General features: G+C 47.8%; 1 protein-coding gene across 3 annotated transcripts in view; it reads right to left on the bottom strand.

The window, feature by feature from the left end:
• Window positions 1–22,236, bottom strand: part of DAPK2 (death associated protein kinase 2) — a 119,330-nt gene that overhangs the window by 48,826 nt on the left and 48,268 nt on the right. For all 3 annotated transcript variants that reach the window (XM_047074978.1, XM_047074976.1, XM_047074979.1), the window contains one exon: window positions 5,287–5,508. In XM_047074978.1, the coding sequence (XP_046930934.1) occupies window positions 5,287–5,508 (222 nt within the window). The remainder of the gene's footprint in view (window positions 1–5,286; window positions 5,509–22,236) is intronic.

Here is a 22,236-nt window from a genome sequence, read left to right as displayed (position 1 = left end):
AAGTGGGGCGGGGTGGTGATAAAGGGGTGAAGAGGGAATGAGGTGAGAAGGTGCAGGGGTGCATACTATCTGCTCGAGCCGCAGTGCCCCTCTACTCAGTCAGCTGGGTGTAGCCTAAAGCATCTGCCTTGGTGTTGGCCGAGAGGCTTGTGCACTACTTTTCCATGTGTTTCATGGGTGAGGCCATCCTCTGCCCCTCCCCTACCTGGGCAGGCGCTGGAAGCTGAACCCCTCTCACCGGCTGAAGCAGAAACTCTGAGTCTGCTCTGCAGACCCAGGTCAAAAGGCCAGGAGAGTGGTCCCAATCCTTCCCTAACACAGACCCAACCTTCCCCTTGGGGTGCGGCACGTGAGAGTCCCAGGGCTGAGCTTTTCTTCTTGCAAAACAGGAATGAGGAAAAAAAACAGCCTCGCTGCCCCCTGGGAGGGGGGAATCTCGCTGTAGAGTTGGACAAGTGCTATGAGACCCTCGATCAAGTCCCGGAAGTAAATAACACGCACCATACTGTCATGAGGCATAGCAGTGGCAGAAGGGTGCTTGGTTCCGAGCTGGCCACCGGAGCAATGCGCCTTCCCAAGCATTCTCTCACTTGAGACTCATATCCACCCTGAGGGTAGACAGAACTCCTGGCCTGACTTTTCAAATGAGGAAACTGAGGCCCCCAAGAGAGCAAGTGACTTGCCCAAGGTCGCACAGTAAGCCACAGAACCAGGAGTCACAGCCAGATCTTCTCAGCCCCAGTCCACTGTGTGTTCCTCTCGCCACATTGTCTCCACATTATAAAGTTTGAATGGGTGCAAAAAGGAAAGCTCAAGGCCACCCCAAGTACTGGGTAGGCCTCTGACATCCCTGTTGAGCTGCATTTGAGCCCTCATCACACCGGGCTATTGTTACCTGTCTGCCTCTCTCCCCAGCTAGGTTATCTTTGCTTCCCCGGCAGCCTTGTGAAACAAAGACATTCAATAGAAGGTGGGTGGATAAAAGAACAAAGGGGGAGGGGCGCCTGGGTGGCTCAGTCGATTAAGCGTCCGACTTCGTTCAGGTCATGATCTCACGGTCCGTGGGTTCGAGCCCCGCGTCGGGCTCTGTGCTGACGGCTCAGAGCCTGGAGCCTGTTTCAGATTCTGTGTCTCCCTCTCTCTGACCCTCCCCTATTCATGCTCTCTCTCTCTTTCTGTCTCAAAAATAAATAAATGTTAAAAAAAAAAATTAAAAAAAAAAAAGAACAAAGGGGGAAAAAAACATTAAAAATATCAACATGATATAGCATATTCTATAGCATATAAAAGTGAAGGCTTGGCATCTGCAAGAGACCTGTCCAGACCTGCTCAAATCCACAGGGCGCCTCTGAAACACAGGACCCAGCCTGGCCCTTGTTTTCTATAGTTCTAGCCCCTGCTGGGTCCTATGAGGCTGTGGCCTCGGGCACACCCTACCCTTCCTACCTTAAATAGAATGCTGCATAAGTGTAAAAGAATCTCATGATAACGTGGATGTGTCCTGTCACCTAACACCACTGATGTGAAGGCCCAGGCTGGGTGAGGACTTTAGGGGACAGTAATCAGCCATTTTGTTTGAAGGTGTGATCTGAGCAGGAGACTGGGTGAGACATGGTCTCCTTTGGATCCCAGCCACGGTGGCCCTTAGAATATTCCCCAGAGTCTTGGAATGGTGGAGGCTGATGAGCCCACAGGGATAAACGTCCAAGTCTGGACACTCAGGCTGGGGACACTCACATCAGTGCTCAGGCAGCTCTCCTCAAGGTTTTGTTCATTTTTCCTCTAACTTAGTTTTTCCCAAGGGTTTCTCTTCCCCAGAGCCATTCCCCATCTCCTCCCAAATTTCTCTCCTCTCACATCCCAAACCTCTTCAGCTTAAAGATGAAAAGCAAAACCCAATAGTCTGGGTCTCTTCTCCTCCCCTCTCAGCATTCCCAGGATCAGTCCCCTTCCTGCTAAGCTCAACTTTGCCTCTTTCCTCCCCACAGGTTGGTCTGCTTGCTAGAAAACCTTTCAGATGCTTTCTTGGATGTGTACTGAAATGATCTGCGTAGACAGTGATTTGGAAAGGATGCTGCCAGAGCCACTTGGGCCCAAGAAGGTGCACTCAAGTTAGGGCACTGGAAAGCACTGCTGATCCCGTGGGGTGATCTGCCAACCCATTCTCTGGTATGCAACCACACGGGTATCGCTTTCCATTAGCAGGGAGCCCAGGAGGCTCCAGAGAGGTCAGGGGCCTGGATAAGAGGCCTGCCAACTCTCCCGCCCCCCCAGGGCTTACTTACATTTTCAGAGCAAGCTCCACATATGACATGAATTAATCTACCGAGATTTTGAAAATATTCTTTATGCCATACAAAAGTCAATTTATATGGCAAAACCAAATCCTTCCCATCCCTGCTTTCAACAGCCCTGACCAGAGGCAGCTATTGCTAAGGAGGTCATGGATGGAGTGATGACAGTTTAAAGGGACTTAACTCAGGGCTGGGTATGTCTTCTGAGTACTGGTCACTTTAGCAGAAAGCAAAAGCAAGCCCTGCACCAGACAACAGTTGCTGAGAGGGACAATGGGATTGGGGTAAACCCATCCACAAAACCTGCAATTTCAACTGAACAAGGCGGGCACGGATAGTCATGTTTAAACACTGGGCAAACCCACTAACCTGTTAGGGCACCGTGAGGACCAGGCAGTCAAAGGCTGCTGATCAGCCCAACAGGGGTCACCAAATCCCAACACAAAAGCCCATGAAAACCCCTTCTCTCTTGGGAGGTCCTCCCTGGGACACCCTTGTCACACACTGTTCCAGCACCATTGCTAGCCTTAGCAATTCCCAGCACTCCATAGTCAGGCACCCCAAGAGCAGTGAGACAGCTTCAAAGTAAAAGAGGTGATAGAGAAACTATGAATAGACAGAACTGAGCAAGCACAGCAGCTCAAGCAAGTCACACTGGGAGTACCAGTGCGACAGCTTGATGGTAGGGATGGTGACAACTCACTGGAAGAGGGCACATAACTGTTGCTGACGATGAGCCCTGCTGGGAGAAACAGGGACATCTCAAGAGCAGCCCAGACCCCAACTCCTAGGGTTCTGCAAACCAGGAGAAGCAGGCAATTTCTCTAGCAATTAAAGAATAAAACACTTTAATCTTATAAGAATAAAAATGACAACAACAAATCATTTGATAACTATAAAGGCAAATGAATCATGAATCCTGTTTTAGAACAAATGGCCCAGGGCAGACAAGGCTGCGGGCAAACTGGAAACCGCTCCTATATTGTAGGTCCTACAGGTTAACTAATACCGTCCCATGAAAGTGAGGATATCAAGAGCCCTCCAAATGTCAGCCTAGTCATCCCCTTCCTGGGGATTGATCTGAAAGGATTAATTCAAAAGAAAAGTGGGAAGTTATGGGAAGGAAGTTGTTTTCTGGCAGTGAAATTTGTAATGGTTAAAAGCTCGAAAATCAAAACGAAATGTCCAACGATAGGGATATACGAGTATGTAATTCAATGAAACATGATACAGTCAGTTAAAAGAAAAAAAAAACTATTTGTGAAATTATGCTGAAGGGGAAAAGTAGAGCAAGAAATTGTGCAAGTACAATGATTGTATACAAATAGATAAAGGCCGAGAGGAACCACAGAAAAACATGAATAGCTATGTTTGGATGGTAGGATTGCAAATGCAATTTCTTTTCAGTTGCTGGAAAGTTTTTTTAAAGCAGTGGCCTAGCCTCCCCAGCGGGGGTAAACTTGTCGCTCTCTGCTGGGAACACTGTGCCAACTGTTGACCCTTAGCCCTGCGGCATGCCACACCTTGGGCTGTCCACATGGCTGACCGCACCTGTGGGACGCCCCCAGGCTTGCTGAGTCAGGCAGCGGCATATGCCAACTAGTCCAAGTGGCTGAGAGGTCTACGGGAGAGACCGGAGGACGCTGGAGTGAAAGGAATAGCACGGGCGAGTCTATGCATTTAAACAGTGAGATGGATAATTTAAGCATCAATGCAAGAGTATGCAAATGCCCATCTGCTACATAAATCTATATCCTGGTAACGTCAGGGCTTAGTTCTCAAATTAGAATGACTTCAAATGTCAGGTGGTCCACCCAACTTGTGGGCAGGTTAAGGATGGCTGCCACATTTACAGATGGGAGCTGAAGCTCAGAGGAGTGAGGTGTCTTGCCCGAGGTCACAAAGTCAGGGATTTCTGAAACAAATGCTGCCACTCCTCTGCAACCAGCAGATGCATACATGCCCATGAGGCTCGGAACACTCCCAACACCAGGTCGTGCTGCTTGATTGCACACAGCCATTGTGACTTGTACAGTCCAACTCAAACTCTGTTGCCTGCCAGAGCTCTATCTCCCCATTCCATGGAGACACCTCCAGGAGGGACACAAGGTGGCCAATTCCTGGAGTCTTGGTATCATCAGACTATGACGTCTTGCCCAGTTAGGCCAGCATAATGCCATCTCACCTCATGCTCATAGCTGTCTGCACAAGCAGTGTGGACTCAAGCCCCTCCTCTTCCTGGCTCTAGGGTCTTATAAGAGACCTGGCCTCTCAGTGTTCTTGTCTGTAAAATGGAGATAGTAAGAGCTTCCGTGTGATAAGATTTTTATGAAGATTAAATAAGATAACAGAAGTGCTCAATACAGTGAATAGCAAGTAACTCCTCCGTGTTAGGACACTTCCCTCAATAGTCTTTGTGAGGACTGAACAGGACGGCAAATAAGAAGCATCGACAAATGGTTGCCTTATACTAGGGCTCTCTAAATAATAGCTATTATTATGATAATGAAGGCATCAAACAGAACAAATGTGGGAATTTTTCCCAAGAAAGGGCTGTAGAAGGGCTTTGCAGAGCCTGAAGGATATTTGTTCCTCTCCTCCTCATAGACAAGACCCCTCCCGAACAGCCTCCCCTCCCCTCATACTACCTTCTTACACCGCTCCCTACCCCCCACCATCCTCCCACATGCTCCGCCAGGAAACGACCCAGGGGCCAGCCATTGCCTCCCTTTTATCCCCAGGGTCCCATGAAAGCCAGACCCAGACCCTAGCCTTCTGTCCCTGATGCTCAGCAAACCCACCCACCTTTGGCCCAAGCTCAGAAGGAGGATGAGGGAGGCAGCAACCAACGAAAACCACCCACCATTGACTTCACCTTCTTTGGGCCAAGCTCATGAGGTCTGGTTGCCGCTGCCCTCTGGGACCTGTGGCTGAAGCACCCACCACCCTACCTGCCTCTGCTGCCCCCCATGGGTCCCAAACACCCACTCACAGCTCGAGGATGAGCACCACGTCGGTTCGGTTCTCAAAGACGTCATGCAGCGTGATGACGTTGGGGTGCAGCACCTGCCGCAGGATGCTCACCTCCCGCTCGATCTCCTCCCGGGACACACCCCGCCGGCTGGCCCTGCTCTGCCGCTTTTTGATGAATTTGGCCGCGTACTCCAGCCCCGTGCTCTTCTCTCGGCACTTCTTCACGATGGCAAACTGGCCGCTGTGGGGACACAGACCAGCACAATCAGGGTGTAACTGTGTCCATCAAGGAAGTGACCAGTTGTCAGGCCCAGGCCACACTAATTCATTCCGCCAGAGTAGGACAAATTATATCACCAGCCTGCATCCTCCCCTGCCAGGTAACGAGTGGCGGAGAGGGGCCAGGTACTGGGCTTCCTTCTGTTCATATGAGTACTTTGCCTTTACTAGGAATGAATGCCAGTATTGTCATTCCCCGTGTACAGATGTGAACACCGAGGCCCTGAACGGTTTCCTATTTGATCAGGATGACACAGCTTCACTGTTCTTAAGTCTCTATGAGAACCCGAGTCCAGTAGCTGCTAGATAAAATCACAATGTCCAGAGGCTTATACTACATAATGTAAAGATTAGCAAGGAAAAACATAAATATTGGTATGGCCAAAATATTAATGGTAACAGTTATTGAATTTGAGTCTGTCTTACCTGGACACAAGTATAAATTCATCCATTTATAATTGTGATATCTCTATATTCTCATGTTTGTACCTTTGCCCCCAACCTCCTCCCAACAAATAAAATTTCAATGACCTGAGCAAAGCAAGTCCTCAGTAAGGAGACAGAGAAAATACGAGTGATACACTTAATGTAAAGACAAGGCCAGGGGCGCCTGGGTGGTGCAGTCGGTTAAGCGTCCGACTTCAGCCAGGTCACGATCTCGCGGTCCGTGAGTTCGAGCCCCGCGTCAGGCTCTGGGCTGATGGCTCAGAGCCTGGAGCCTGTTTCCGATTCTGTGTCTCCCTCTCTCTCTGCCCCTCGCCCGTTCATGCTCTGTCTCTCTCTGTCCCAAAAATAAATAAACGTTGAAAAAAAAAATTAAAAAAAAAAAAAAAAAAGACAAGGCCAAAGGATTTGCTGGCTGGGTTGGTGGGATCCTGGAGGAGGCGGGGGTGGGTGGAGGCAGCCTAACACTGTTAATAACCGTAAGGGGGAGTTGGTCACAGCGAGAGGGCTGATGGGACCATAGAATTGCAAAGTGTTAGAAAACTGAGGCACAGGAGAGGTCAGTGACAAGCGTGAGGTCATCACAGAGCTAATGGCCAGCTCAGGTGCCCAGCTCACTGTCCACAAAGCCACTAAGTAGTTATAGAAGTCAAGAATATGCTAAATGCCCCTCAGGTTTGGGCCTAGAAATGCTTCATTCTGGAGACCAATACAGTAGCCATGGAATAGTGTCCATGCGAGTGGCAGGTGGCCCTGAGCCAGCTTCTCTGAGCGTTCCAAGGACAGCCCACTCCACAGGGGAGGGAAGCAGCCTTCTGTTCACCATCTCAGTTCAGGTGGTCAGGGTGGGTGGGCAGCTCTAAGGGCCTGGAGACAGCCCAGTGGTCACCCTTCCTGGCGTCTTCCTACTCCCCTTCTATCATTCCCACAAGTGCCCCCACGTTTGCTCACAATACCCACTGCTAAGACAGAACTCAGAAAGTTTGCAGGTTCAGCTTAATGGCTTAATAAGCGATGCCATACTCCACACTTAAGATGTATTCTCTTTGCGGCTCTGGGGTAAAAGAGTTACACACGATGAAATTCTCGGGATATTTGCCTCAACCTCAGAAAATAGCATCACATCTGAACCACTCCATTCCTAGAATAATCCTCAGTGAGACAGTCTTCAAAATAAACCTAAGTGACAAAAAAAAAAAAGTCAAGTAGAGCAAGCAAGGAATAGATATGCCAACACTTAAATAGCATTCTATGGCAACCACCTTAGAGACATCACCAGATACATATTCCTGTATGTCTCCATCCCCTCATCCTTCATTCACTTTAGTGCTGCCTGAGTGTCTGGTCTGTGCCAGGTCCTGGGCGGGGCAAGGACCAAAGGCACAGATAACAGGTACAGAGGGAGCTCTGGGGAAGGAGGGGCCCTGGGGCCTGGGCTAGGCTGGACAAGGATGGGTTTGTGGAACCAAATTTATATTCCATTGTCTACTAACTCTAAAGTTTCAGGGGTGCCTGGGTGGCTCGGTTGGTTAAGCGTCCGACTTCGGCTCAGGTCATGATCTCATGGTTCGTGAGCTGGAACCCTGTGTCAGGCTCTGTGCTAACAGCTCAGAGCCTGGAGCCTGCTTTGGATTCTGTGTCTCCCTCTCTCTCTCTGCCTCACCCCTGCTGTGCTTTGTTTCTCTGTGTCTCTCAAAAATGAATAAATGTTAAAAAAATTTTTTTAAATAAAGTTTCAGCTATTTATGCCCCAAATACTGGCTCCTAGTTGTCTACACACAGGAGCTGACACAAGCGGAGTAAAGCCAGGCCTCCCAAAGCCAGAGTGAACACATTCAGGGAGATCTCTAACACTGGTCGCTTGGAGCTACTATGGGCCTCAGGGACATTGGGTCCCTTAGCGGGAGCCGGGAAACATCTGACAAAGCTTCCAGTCCCAGGCAACTGTGAGTCTCCGTGTCAAGATGGCCATGCTTTTCTTTTCTCTGACATCTTAGGGACCCAGCATCAGCAGTTTTGAGGGCAGACAGGGCTTACTCTTTCCAGCTGACTGATGGGGAAACCAAAGCTTAAGGATTTTAAGCATTTTGTTTAAGCCTACAGAGCACAGAGGTGGAGGTGCAAGGTTTTTATAAAGCAGAGCAAAATATTTCAGTCACCTTGAGATAGCCCCCTCGTTTTGTCTTAAGAGGGAAATAGAGGCATTTTTCTGTATCACATGACTTAAAAATTCCTCAAACTCTCAAAACGCAAATGAGTGTTTGCTTTTCCTGGTTGAGTTTTCCCCTTGTGAGAGAGAGCAGCTGTGGCAATGAGAGGTGACCGGGGGTCAGTCCTAATATGCAGGCAACTTCCTCACACCAAAAGGAGGCATTTTGAGAGCCAAATACCAAGCAGCACCCCTCATCTCCCCCTCTCTTCCTGGGGGAGGGATCCTCCACTCAACCTGCCCTGGGGAGCCCAAGGAGAGCTAAGGCCAACTATGGGTTTTCCCCTCTTGCTGGGCCACTACGGAGAAGAGGGGAGAATACGCTCCACTAAGGCCAGCCTCTTGGTTGCCAGGCTTTGGGCAGCAAAAGCAGCCTTCCGGGGCAGACAGGCCTGAACTCAGGAAACTTGTGCTGTCCCCTGGGGAGAGTGGCTCTCTGCTCTGAGCGTCAGTTTCCTCATCTGTAAAATGGGAATCATGACTCCCTACCAGGGAATCATGATGACTGGAAACACCTGCGATGTTGGCCCAGAGTCAGCTTAAAAAATGATAGCTAGTATAACTGTTACTAGTTTATTGCTCACATGAAGGCCAAGCAAGAGGCACCCCAGAAGTCACTGATTTAAATGGTGTGCAATATGTGGCCAGGGAATCAGTACCATTTTGAAAGTCCTTCTGATGAGTCTAGTGCATAACCTGATACAGGAATATCTTTGTTCTAAGCAGTTAACCAACTCTTTTAATCCTTGGAGCAACTGTCTGTAAACCGGTATCACCCAGGGAATTTTTATCCCAGTCTCCTGGATCTGGGCTGCATCCTGGGAACTGAGATCTTTAAAAACTTCCCAGGTGACTGATGTGCAGCCGGGGCTGAGAAACACCGCCTTACAACAGTCCTCTGATCATCTCCCTTTGACAGATAAAGATACTATACTGCTGTTACTCATTTTATTCCTTGTCCTTTTATCACCCTCTCCCTTAGTTCTTTGATTTGACATTCGAGGGAAGGAGTAAGGGAGAGAAGGGAAGGGGGGAGAGGAGTGTCGTCTCTCCCACCAGGAGTCTTTTGCTTGATGGGTCAGCTCCAAACCAAGACAGAAGATTACCCTAGGCTTTGGGGGTAGCAGGAATGGAAGTTTACATTCAGACACACCCTGGTCGCAAATGCAAAAATCAGAGCTGAGGTAAAAAAAAAACAAAAACAAAATAAAATCAGAGCTGAGGTGACTCTGTATTACGCCTGGTAATGGGCAGGTAAAAGCAGTGATGGTGATGGGCCTTCATCTGCCCATTAGGATGCTCCAAAGATAGGAGTTCAGGCCCCATGGTGCAGAAGTTGCCCAACTTGGCTATGGGGGCAAGAGGTAGGTAGTGAGGAGCTCTCTAGGTTAGGACAGAGACCCCCAGGGTGTTATCCAGAGAGGGAAGAGAGGGGAGCCACCCAATCTCTAATGAAAATCATTATCAACACTAAGTCAGAAGTTATGGGAATGCTAAAACATGGGATACATAAGCACAAAGCACACATATTCCAATTCCCCTCCCTTCATACTGCAAGAGTCAATACCTAACCCATGGTCTAATGCAGCAAAGGGCTGGTATTCAGGAGGCCTAATTCCTGGTCCTGCCATCAAAGCCTCATGGGTTGGGGCAAGGAACTGCCTTCTCAGTTTGTGTTTCTCCACCTGCCCCCTGAAGTCTCACCTCAGAAGGCTTCTGTCAGAAAGCTCTAAAAAGCCCACAGCAAACTAAACAGAAGTAAAGGCCTTCCCTTCCTTCTCCATGTGGGTTCCAGTCAAAGCCCTGCCCTGACCCCAGGCAGGCTGTTCAACTCCTTGGGCCTCAGTTTCCTCCCTTGTCAAGTGGGGATGAGAAAACCTAGACTGGTCACGTCACAGGGGAAATCACAAATAATGCCTGAGAAAGGGCTTTACTATCCAGCCCTGTAGAAAGGCAGGAGGCATGGGCGGGGCGGGAGAGGGGGGTTCAGTGCCCAAGGCTGGCGTGTGAAAGTCACGTGGCCTGGTTTAGTAAGGGACAGTCAATCCTCCAGACACACACTACCTTCTGTGCTTATGCCAGCACACTCTTCTGCAATTAAGTCAGGAACACACCCCTCTTCCCAGGCAGAGGGCTCAGCTCCTCACTCACTCAGCACCCCCTGAGGATGAAGCAGGCTGCATCACGAGTGAGACAGATGGGCCTCATTTCAGAACACAGCAGGACCCAGGGTGATGCCCCACAAGGGTGTCCTAGTGTCTACCCAGGAATCAGATGAAAAGGCGTAAACCCAGAACAGTTTCTCAGTGCCAAAAACGATGTTACGTCTCCAACACTAGCTCCTCAACTTCACGGAAGAACCTGGCTCAATCACCCCCAAATTCTTCACTGCCAAAGAATAACCCGAGCAAGACCCAGATCTCACACCGTTTAGCCTTTGTATAGCAATGTAGATACTACAAAATTTATACCCAGCTTTTCTCTTTATAAACTAATCTTACATTCATTCTTTTAATATTTGCAGGTATCATTCTTAGTTCCATTTCACAGAAAAGAAAGCGGAGGCTTAGGGAGGTTAAGTGACCTGGTAGTTGGGCCCGGTAGCCAGCCCTGATAGCAGGTCTAGGACGTGAAATCCCGCCTTCTGACTCTAGCTTCATTAGTGTACCGAGCAGTGAGGAGAGGGGCCCACCCCAGAAGAGAGGAATATTTTATCACTGATATTATTCAGAATTGCACGAGCACATGAAAATAAAAAGCAGACTTATTTTTATTTTATTTTATTGTTGGTTTTACTTTTCAAAAGACAATGCACCCATCATGGGTTGCATCAAGGAGACCACATCCACAGCCCATCCACCCCTACCTGCCACGGTAAGCTGCAGCCAGTCTGACTTGCTCTGGCAATCACGAGGGGTGGGCTGCTAAAGGTGTTTTGTAAGGTCTAGGAATAGAGTGGACTTAACTCACTTCCTTTCTCAGACAACTTTTTTTTTTAATTTTTAAAATATTTATTTATTTTGAGAGAGAGAGAGAGAGTGCATGTGCGCATGAGTAAGGGAGGGGCAGAGAGAGAGGGAGAGAAAGAGAGAATCCCATGCTGCCAGCGCAGAGCCTGACTTGGGGCTTGAACTCATGAACCATAAGATCATGATCTGAGCCAAAACCAAGAGTCAGACACTTAAACAACCAAGCTACCCAAGCACCCCTTTCTCGGTCAACTTTAAAGTGTCCATGAATTCAGTAACCTGCCCCGAAGTCACCAGTTTATCAAGGTAGAGATGAGGCAGAGCTGCACAGAATGCAAACCCAGGGATGAGATGCCACTGAGGGGAGTGGTGGCAAACGTGCAGTGTTCTGAGTCATAGGGTTGCGGAGACCAGGTTCTTCCTCCTGCCTCCCCCAAGTGGTCATTACAGTTCCTCTTCCCACACTGCAGAACAATAAGCCATGATTCTTCTGGAATTACCCTGCAAGTTTCAGGGCTACAGGGCAGGGATAATGCTTAGATGCTTCCAATCAGGGCCACCCCAAGTTCAGCCTAACAGGTTGGGGAATGGGCTCGTCAGCTAACATGTCTCAAAGGCACGGGCAGGAGCAGTTCAAATCTGTAGTCTGCAAGAACCAGATCAGCCTGATCCCAGAGGACTCACACCCCGATCTCATGGCAACAGCCTGTCTGGGGATGATGTCACAAAGCCCCCTCCTCACTCCTCTGCCTAGCCAGCCTTGACTGTGGGGCCTTTGTGGTTGACTGCCTCTTATCTCCCATCCATTACCAAAACATCCAGCCCCTAGTCAGGCCACTCTCAGTTCCCATGAACAAGAACCTTCTCCTCATTGCCTTAGCAATCAACCCGTTTCTTATCTCCTACACCCTAGTCCAAGATTAAGGGTCAAAAGACCCAGGTTCTGTTTCCAGTTCTACCTTCAGCAAATCACATTCCTTGTGTGTAATACAGACATAAGAATATCCCAATCTCACAGGACTGTGATGAGAATGAAATGTGAAAGCACTATGTGAACTAGAACTTTTCCATGGATGTTAATTATTTTTTCTTTCCATCCACTAGATTGCCACATCCAGATCCTGGTCCCCATTTTCCAATCCCAGCACATTCTTGAACCTGATTCAGCCCCAATGAATTGCCTCCTCAGATCCCAGCTTAAAAATAGATAGTGCTGCAGGGCACCTGGGTGGCTCAGTCATTGAGCATCCAACTCTTGGGTTTGGCTCAGGTCATGATCTCGAGGTTCGTGATTTCAAGCCCCACATCAGGCTCTGCTCTGACAGTGCAGAGCCTGCTTGGGATTCTCTCTCCCTCTCTCTCTGCCCCTCCCTGCTCACTATCTCTCTCTCTCTCTCTCTCAAAATAAATAAATAAATAAATAAATAAATAAATAAATAAACAAACAAACATTTAAAAAAAGAAGAAGAAGAAAGTGCTGGGGAGGGTCATGGCAGATGAAAAGTGGGGTCCCAGGGGATGCCAGGATCCAGGAAGGCAGATGATACTTGGGACACAGTTACTCAAGGGCAGGGCAAGGAACCAATTTTCCAGGAACCCAAAATAAGGTGAAGAAGTATAAAGTCACCAGAAATCACAGGAATCTGGTCAGAATTCCAGGACAGAGAGATAAGGGTAATGAGCAAAAATTTACTAAAAGCCAGGTGGGCAGCACATCGGGAACTAGGTGGGCAAGCAAGGAGTGTGAGACCCACAGGAGGAACATCCAAGCCAGCTGGAGGCGAGTGGAGACTCTGGAGCAGGTAGAAACATCAGCACAAGACCTACAAACACAAGAGTTCCTGGAGCCATCTAAATGGTCTTTTCTTGGGGCGCCTGGGTGGCTCAGTTGGTTAAGTGGCTGTCTTTGGCTCAGGTCATGATCTCGAGGTCCGTAGGTTCGAGCCCTGCCTCGGACTCTGTGCTGATAGCTCAGAGCTGACAGCTTCGGATTCTGTGTCTCCCTCTCTCTCTGCCCCTCCCCTGCTGGTGCTCCGTCTCTCTCTGTCTCTCAAAAATAAATAAAAATGTTGGGGCACCTTGGTGGCGCAGTCGGTTAAGCATCCAACTTCAGCCAGGTCACGATCTCGCGGTCCGTGAGTTTGAGCCCCGAGTCAGGCTCTGGGCTGATGGCTCAGAGCCTGGAGCCTGTTTCAGATTCTGTGTCTCCCTCTCTCTCTGCCCCTCCCCCGTTCATGCTCTGTCTCTCTCTGTCCCAAAAATAAATAAACGTTGAAAAAATAAATAAATAAATAAATAAATAAATAAATAAATAAATAAAAATGTTAACAAAAAAATTTAAGTGGCCTTTTCTCCCAGCTAGTGAGCCAAACAGTCTGTCCGAATCCGTTTCTCCTCTCTTACCATGTTATGAATGACTTGACAGCCTCCTGACATACGTTTCTAAATTTGTTGGAGGTGTGGAACCCCATATCCAATAAATCTTGCACAGAATACGTGCCATATGTAAAAAAGATAAAAAGCAGTGCTTCTTTTGGGGGAGAAGCACTCAGAACCCACCAACTCAGAGCCTACCCCCTGTGGCTTAACGAGCTCTGTGGAACCCCGAGAGCTCCACAAAGCACAATTTGGGAAGCACACTGTACAAAGTGGCCACATGCTCTTTGATGATCTCCAAACAGTTCCAAACTGTACATGGAAAAAGGGGGGGGGCGTGGATAGAAAACACTGATATTTCTCAAAATTATTATCTAGTCTTTCAAGAAGCCACTCCAACCAAACCAAGCTCAGGGTCAGCAGTAAGGAATACATAGAATCAGGAACCACAAGTCTCCAGGAGCTGAACCGTGACCTACAAATGGCCTCTGTCCACAGAGTCAGAGGTGTATGCTCATGCTGGCCTATGACAGCTGCATTCACAGGTTAGCTCATTTGATACGCTGCCCGTGCAGACAAACTTCCTTCCTCTGACCTTTTTTTTTTATTTTTTGTCAGAAAAAACTCCTAAAGCACAGAAAGGAAGGAATCGTTGAGCACAGCCAAGTCAGGCTGAGATATGATTACTTTTTGGAATCTATTTTGAGGTATAAGCACATTTTGATAGCTGTTGTCAAATGAACATGAGCCCATAAGTTCAACACCTGAAAGAAGTCTGGCCTAATTTAAGCAGCACCTGGCTACATAGAGAAAGGTTTTCACTGAAAATACAGCTCAGTGTTCTCTGGCTATTCTCTTAGTCTAGAGTCTAGGTTCTAGACACTGACATGATGTAGGTTATACATAATATAGTGTTGGGCTTGGAGCCTACCGCCCACTCACCTCCCTATCTCCCCACCCACCTTCCTGCATCCACCGAATCGTCTGTTCACCTATCCATCCATTCACTAATTCATTCCTCCACCCCCCATTTATTGATCAGTGTCCGAAGGGCTATAAGCATGACACATCCCACAACTTGAAAGGCTTATAGTCAGCTGGGGAAATGAGACACATACTAATGGAAAAAGAAATATGACATGGGTGTGTAAAAGACACCTGCCTCAGGGTCAAGTGAGGGAGCAAACAGTAATGCTGCAGCAAGTCAGAACAGAGAAGGAGTACCAGCTGACAGGGGTCAGTGGAAGCCTTATAGAGCAGGTAGAATTTGACCAAACCTGGCAGAAAAAGCTGGATTTGGGCAGGCAAAGGGAAACAGCTCACCAAAGCTGGAAAAGCAGAGAGAGATATACGAATGCTTTATTCTGTGGATGCCCCAAGTCATCACCTCTCTACCTCACTTCCTCCCCCTCAAGTGGCCACTTCCTGAGGAAATATATCAGGAAGCTACACTTGCCCCTTCCTCTCCTCTCTGTGGGGGTGGAGGGTAGGGGAGAGCAAGTGGTCAGCCGACAAAGATGTTCAGTTGGGGTGGGGCCCCTTCTCACCCCCTGGCTCCTGACAATCAGATATACATTTGATTAGTGAAAGAACTTCAACGGAACAGGTCAGCTAGATCAATCTTAGAAATGTCAGCCAATTGGCCTTCACAGCCTAGCAAAGCCCAGGAGGCTGGACCATAACAGATGAGACCTAAAACACGAGCTCGTGGCACAGAGCAAAAAAGGGACTGCAAAGGAAGACAGAAAAATCCAAGATGGCCGAGGTTCTGCTATTACTATGGGGGTACAGGGCCATCCTCAGGAAATGATGACGTGAGCAGTTTATCTTCTCTAACCCCTCCCTCCCAACTTGCCAGACCCCTCCCCCCAGTGCAGAGTTCTGTGCCCAGCCTGTCTCCCGTGAACTTTCACCTCCCTGTGGTCCATATCCCTCTGGGATCCTTTCCATAACCCACATAAAGTGACAAAGGATTCCAAAGGGTTAACCTGACCTCATTCCAAAGTAACGTATTCACATTTTCACAGCATCCTTGACCAAGAGGGGCTTTAAGGTGGCAAGTCTGTGGCCATATTGGGCAAGTGGAGAAATTCCTTGGAGATAAAAAGGTCTTTCCACTTTCTTAAAATTCACACCAAATAGGGGGCTCGGTGGAGGACTGACTATGTGTGTCTGTGTATGTGAATGTGGGTGTGTGAACAAATCATAACCAATTATATCTTGTCGGTTCTCTTCTGTACCCTGAATCTTAATGTCCTGGGAATTCTTGTTGCAACTTCTTCACTGACATACTCAGTTCTTAGCCGTCTAGGGTGGATGCGCTCTGCTTCTCAGAATTTCTGTTCATTTTTTATCCCAAGTTTGTTTGCTTCCTTGCCATTACTTGACAACATCCCAGATCACATCTCCCAAACACTCAGGGCTATAAATGTGGGCAGAGCACGAGGGTAGGAGTCCTGACTCTGTCACCAACTTCCAAGTCCCCTTCTCTGTGGAGGCCTTAGTTTTCTCATTTGAAAAACTAAGAGTTGGACCAGATGTCTTTTTCACCTCCCTACCTCCCTCCTAGCTTGCCCTCTTAGGATTCTCTGATGCAGGCCAATATGTCACATGGATCTATCAGTTTGAAACATATAGGGTGATTTCTGGGTTTCCCACTGCACAGACCCCAGCCATGGTTCAGGCTCCTGAGGTTTAGCAGTCACATGTTAACCAATTAAATTTCCAAAGAAAGAGGATTAGGGCTCCAGGCAAGCAAAGCAGATCTCAGGCACTCTCAGCAAGTGCCCCTATACCATCTTCACAACCAGCAAAATGCTGAACACACCAAGAACCAAAAGTATTTCTACAGCAAATGATCTGGGCATTCACCTTACCCTTCACCACTAACCACCCGTAAGAGCCTGGGGAGTAACAACTCTCATAGACCCTGCTCAGCATTGAGCACAAAGCAGGTAGGCAGTCAATGCTTGGAGAAAGGAAGATTTAAAGAGGCAGCAGGCAGTGTGCTAAAGGGTATCATCCCTTACTTATTGGCAGATTCGCTTAAAAAAACAACACGTTCCTGATATTTTTTTATTACAAAAGCAGCATGTTCATTATCTAAAAGAAAGAAAACACAGAAAAGCACAAAGAGGAAGCTAAAAACTGTCCTTAATCACACATTCCTGAGATAACCATCCTTGTCATTTGGTGTCTGCTCTCTTGGATTTGTTTCAGAGCATAGTATAAAGTCTTTTCTATTTGTTAATTTTTTTTAATATAACAGGGATGCCACCATAAGTACTATTTTGGAACCTGCTTTTTTTACACGCTCCACTTAATAATATATCTACTTCAAATTTTCCTACATAACTAACAATTCTTTTACTACTTGATTTTAAATGGCTATATGGTATCCCATTGTACAGATAACCCATGGTTGTTATAGCAAATTCTTAACTTTGGACATTTATATTACTTCCAATTTTTAATATAATTAATAACACTGTTATAAATACCCTTACATATAAATCTTTCTATATGTCCCTTGATTTTCTTTCCTCAAGATAAATGGCAGGAAATAGAATCCTTAGCCAAAAGTGATGTACAATTTTGAGGTGTTTTTCATGCTTCACGAATTATCCTCCAGAAATACTGTCCTGTTAATACTCCTGACTGCCACAAATATTGTTAGCTCCTGCATTTCCCACCCCATACACATCTCAACATACGCTGGCTCATCACTGTTTTTCAGCTTTACCATTTTGATACTTGAAAGGTGATACCTCATTGTTGTTCTAACTTGAATTAAGTTAATTAACTTGTAGAAAAAGGGTAATTGTAATTGATTACTAGTGAGAATGAACATCTTTTCCGATGTTTATGGGTAATTTGAATTGCATACTCGTATATGCTTTGCTAATTCTTCTAATGGGGTATTTGCCTTATTCTTAAGTGTTCATGAAAGCTCTTTACATATTTGTGATATTAACCATTCGTCATGTATGTTGCAAATATTTTCCCCAGCTGATTGTATTGTCTACAAAGGAGCTTCAGGTCTTCTCAGCATCAGATGGTGTTAACCAGTTTTTCCCCCTTTACCTTTCTCTTCTCCTGCCTGACACTTCAATCCCCCAGATGATGTGTTTTAGGGGCATTGTGAAGGGAAGTGCCTTGTGCCTTGGGGTGGAACTCTTGACTTGGCTGCTCACCTGGGCACTCAATTCAGGCCCAGGGGAACCACTGCCTTCTCTATCCCCCACACTTGGTCCTTTCCTCAAGGTCCCCTCACTTTTCCTCCTGGCAATGTCCCTCCTCCTGGCTGATTGCAGGAAGGGACGGCATCTGAAGGTGAGCATGTCCTGCTGTAGGCCCCCTGCATGCGCCACAGCTGCACTTGTGACCAGCACAAGAGACCCCTTGAGGGATGCAAAGCACCTCTCCTGTCCCCAAATTATCCACTATATTGTTTAGTGCCCTTTGTAACAGGATTCACAGAACGGCTTTCTTTCAGAAATCAGCACCATGAAGATGTCCATCCACCCTGAAAAACTGACACCCTTCCGTGTTTCAGATAATGAAAATGACATTATCTTACTTCCTTTTCGTTATCTTTGTGGTCAGTAACAACAACTATGGTGGCCTGGACCTTGGGGGTATTGCCTTCCTCCTTCTCACCAGTGGTACTCAAACTCAGGGGTGTATCAGAAGCATCTGGGGAGCTTGTTTAAAATGCCAAATGCCTCACCACAGATTTGATAACGCATAATTTTTGGAGGGCATGTGGCTTTGGTCTTCTGCCTTTATTTTCCAGTTGCGTCTATGTGCCTCTTATTCTGTGTTGCCTCAAATCCTTAACACACACGAACAGGAATAACTATAAGTGGTTCTGTGTTGCCATCACGGTAGCACAGAGACAGTGAGCTGCGGAGCACCACCACAAAGCCAGAACTTGGCCCATTTCACAGATGGCTAAAAGGAGCCCCAAAACCACTAAAGGTCCAAGGCGGGACCACCCAAACACTTGCAGTCGATCCCAATAGCCAAGTTTGGCGATCTCAGAGCAGAAGGTATTTCCCGTAGGAATAAAATGGTGACACCTCCATCCCCCTCCTGTCCCCAACTCACAGGTGGCCCATCCCCACATCCCCTCCCTCAAAGGGATTTGACTTTGATCCACACCCAGTCTCCCACAAGCCTGAAGGTGGGGTGGGGTGAGAGGAACAGGTCCAAGTCCTCTTGGAAGCAGATTTCCCTCCAAACCGTCCTCCTACCCAGCCCTGTCTCCCCAGCAGAAGCCAGAAACTGTTGGGCAAGTGGCTCAGAGTTGGGGCTTTGCCACCTCTTCTGTCATCACCATCCCCAATTAGCAGCTACTAGGCGTCCTCAGGGCTGCCACTCCTTCTCAATTCCTCTAACTCTGCTGCTCTAAGTCATTACAGCATTTGGCATGCCCGGCACGTTGCCTTTGAGCCTAATTGTCAGAATGCAGGAAAGGTACGTGTCACGTCCAATGTGATTTATTTTTTCCTCTATCTACCCAAATTGCAATCTAGAATAGACCCTGGCCCATGGCCTCTTCCCTCTAGAAACCCACCTACCAGACCTCCCTCACTAGCTGCCTCAGTGTGGCCTTGTGCTTGCACACGTGACCCACACCGGAGACACAGAAGGGCAGAGGTTCACCAGCAATGTTCTGGGGCCACAGAGGGGCTCTGATCTGGGAAGGACCCCAGGATAACCCCAACCCAGTTCCATCACTAGCTGGCTCTGGAAACGTGGGTGAGTTTCTTAGCTTTTCTGTGCCTCGGTCTCCTCCTCATCAGTATGATGAGGAGGACAACGACTCACAGGCTGTGATGAAGATTAGATACACTGGTAGACCTAAGGGCTCAGAACAGCATGTGCTGTATGGTAAATAAATAAATAAGATTTTAGTTTCAGCTCTCTGGGCTTCAGTTTCCTCACCGGTAGAGTGGAAATAACACACTTAATTTGCAGGATTGTTGGGAAATTTTAATTAGAGAAATATGAGAATACTTAGCACAGAGCCTGGCATATCTTTCTTGCCCAGTGAATGGTTTCTGAATGGTGAAGGGTGAATAAATCAGATAATGACTGCCATGGTTTGGAGCACACGTTTTCACCTATGGCTGCGGGCTGCCCTTTCAGTATCTCAGAAAATCACCTTCACCCTTAGTGCCAACAGAGCAGTCACTGGCACCCATATGGGCCCCACACGGGCCCCAGCCTGGCCAGACAGGCACATTCTTGCCTTATCTTGAGAGCTGCTGGCAGGTCCCAGCTTTCCCTCCAGAGCAGAATGAGAAGCCAGGCTGTGTTTCAACACGTCAGGGCCCAGAACAGCCAGGGGACAGACTGTCTCCCTTGGGTCTCCCGCCACTGCACCATTTCCTGCAGGTCAGGGACTCTGCAGGATCCCCTGCCATGTCCTGGCAAGGTTCATTTACACACAGAGAAGGTGTGTGGGTGCCTAGGTACCTGGGTTTCTGTTGGGTGGGCCTCACGCCAGAGCAGACCCTGGGGGAATTGCCAGGAATCCCAGGCAGGAGGGCTGAAATTGTCATGACCAGGACAACAGGTGCCCTCTGGGTACACAACTCAGCATTCATCACATTTCTTTCTGCCTAGTGGGCTATTCTGATTGTCTACTTGCCTGAATCCCACCCACCATGCCTTCCTCCCCTCCTTCGGAGCTGTTAACTCCTAAAAGGCAGGGACAGTGCCATCTTACTCACTGTTGTGTTCTTGGCATTTATCTGTGTTCAGTGCATGTGAGTTGAATAAGAGTTTTGAGTGTAGGCACTGGGGACACAAAGATGAACAAGATATAGATCCTCATTCATCTACGAACCATGAAGCATTTGAAGAAGGCATGCTCGCAAACCTCTTCTCTAAGCATTCTGTGTGTCTCCCCTCCCATGTTCTTTGAGGGCAGAGCTGTTTGTGGGAACTTCTCTTTACCTCCAGAAAATCTAAGCTCACAAAGGGTACACAGTAAGAGCCACTTTGACACAGACAACACTCAGCTCAGAAGCACTGCATGTACATTCTGCTGTAAACCCACCCAGCCCCTCTCTGTTCTGTAAGGAATTTTCTCATGATCCCAGTGGCGAGTAAGATGCAAAGTATTTTGGTCAAAACTCCCCCTCCTCTCCAGCCCAGGAATTATCTGACCAAGCTGGGGCTGGGAGTCAGGATGATCCATAGGCTAGGTGTCAGACCCAAGCCTTTCCAGGGCACAGTAGGGGAGTGGCAGGAACAGTTCTGCCCCCACAACTGCCAATAGCTGCTTTTCACAGAATTGCAGGGTCAAACCACAAGGGAGAGGAAGGACCCTTTTCACAGTTGATGAAATACTCAGCTTGTCCAAGGTCATGGAGTGATTCACAGCAGAGCAGCCTGACACCCTATTCTGTGTCTTTGTTTTTGTTTTTTTTTTTTAAGTCTATTTATTTATTTTGAGAGAGAGTGCAGGATAGGGGCAGAGAGAGCAAGAGAGAGAATCCCAAGCAGGCTCTGCACTGTCAGTACAGAGCCCAGTGTAGGGTTCGAACCCATGAACTGCGAGATCATGACCTAAGCAGAAGTTGGACACTTAGCTGACCAAGCCACTCAGGCCCCCCTACTCTGTGTCTTTCTATGTGGGAAGGATTTCCAGACTTTTTCTAGGAGCAGAGCTCCTTTTATTCTTTTGGTTATTTCTTTCTTAAATATACATGACTGTGGCTAAATAAAAATGAAATTGTACAGAAGGCCTTAGAGTAGAGTCACACACACACACACACACACACACACACACACACACACAGGAAAGCCCCTAAGTCTGCACCATAAAACTCAGTGTGAAACCACACCATTACAGCAACTTCCCCTTACATCACAGCCTCCTGCTCTTACTTGGTTCCTGCTATGGAGGCAGAAGGAACCTTGCTCCCTGAACAGACACCTCTGTAAGCAGGTATACATGGATTTTGTCCCCACAGCTCCTCCCATACCTAGACTCCTGAGGTATCAGCATCTATAGCAAAAGAGACCTCTACAAAGCATCAGGCTTTCCTACAGCTCAGGCTCTGACCAGACAGAGAAAAGTTGGGAGGAATCCACGTGTGTCACAGCTCATAAAAACGCAAATAACTAATAGCTAGTTGGATTAGCAGTCACGTAAGCCTTAATATAAATTCACTGAATTAGATTACTTTCCTACCAACTGGCGGAATTCAGCTATGCTGGGGAAGAAAAAGGAAACTTTGATGTAAAAGGAGAAGAAGGGATAAGTTGTGGGTGGGGAGAACTGGGGTACCTAGGAAAAAGCAGAACACTCTCCAACCACCTCCAGTTGGCAAAGAAAAAAGTTCTGGTCTGCACCAGATTCTGCTGTGCTGCCCATTGGATGCCCAAGGCAGGAACTGGCTCATTCCACTCTCTCTAGATCACTGTCCAGCCATGGGAAAATGCCCCTTGTTACCTAGATAGGACAGTTACCATGCATGATGGTGCAATCTCCTTCCTTCCACCTCCTTCCCCCAAGCACTCACAATGCACACTTTCTTTCTCCAAAATGCAGAGCAAATACACAGCCCAGGAAGATAACAGCCTCTTCCAGATGGGGATGGGAAGGAAGTGGGGGCACTGAGTTTTACAATCACAGCTCCCAACACAAACTTCCTAGAAATCCCCCTCCCAGGCC

The sequence above is a fragment of the Lynx rufus genome, unplaced genomic scaffold (assembly GCF_022079265.1).
Source record: "Lynx rufus isolate CCGP_SWC_20201006 ecotype Redwood Valley unplaced genomic scaffold, mLynRuf1.p SCAF_13, whole genome shotgun sequence".
Classification (NCBI taxonomy): Eukaryota; Metazoa; Chordata; class Mammalia; order Carnivora; family Felidae; genus Lynx; species Lynx rufus.
This window is presented reverse-complemented; position numbering and strand designations above follow the sequence as displayed.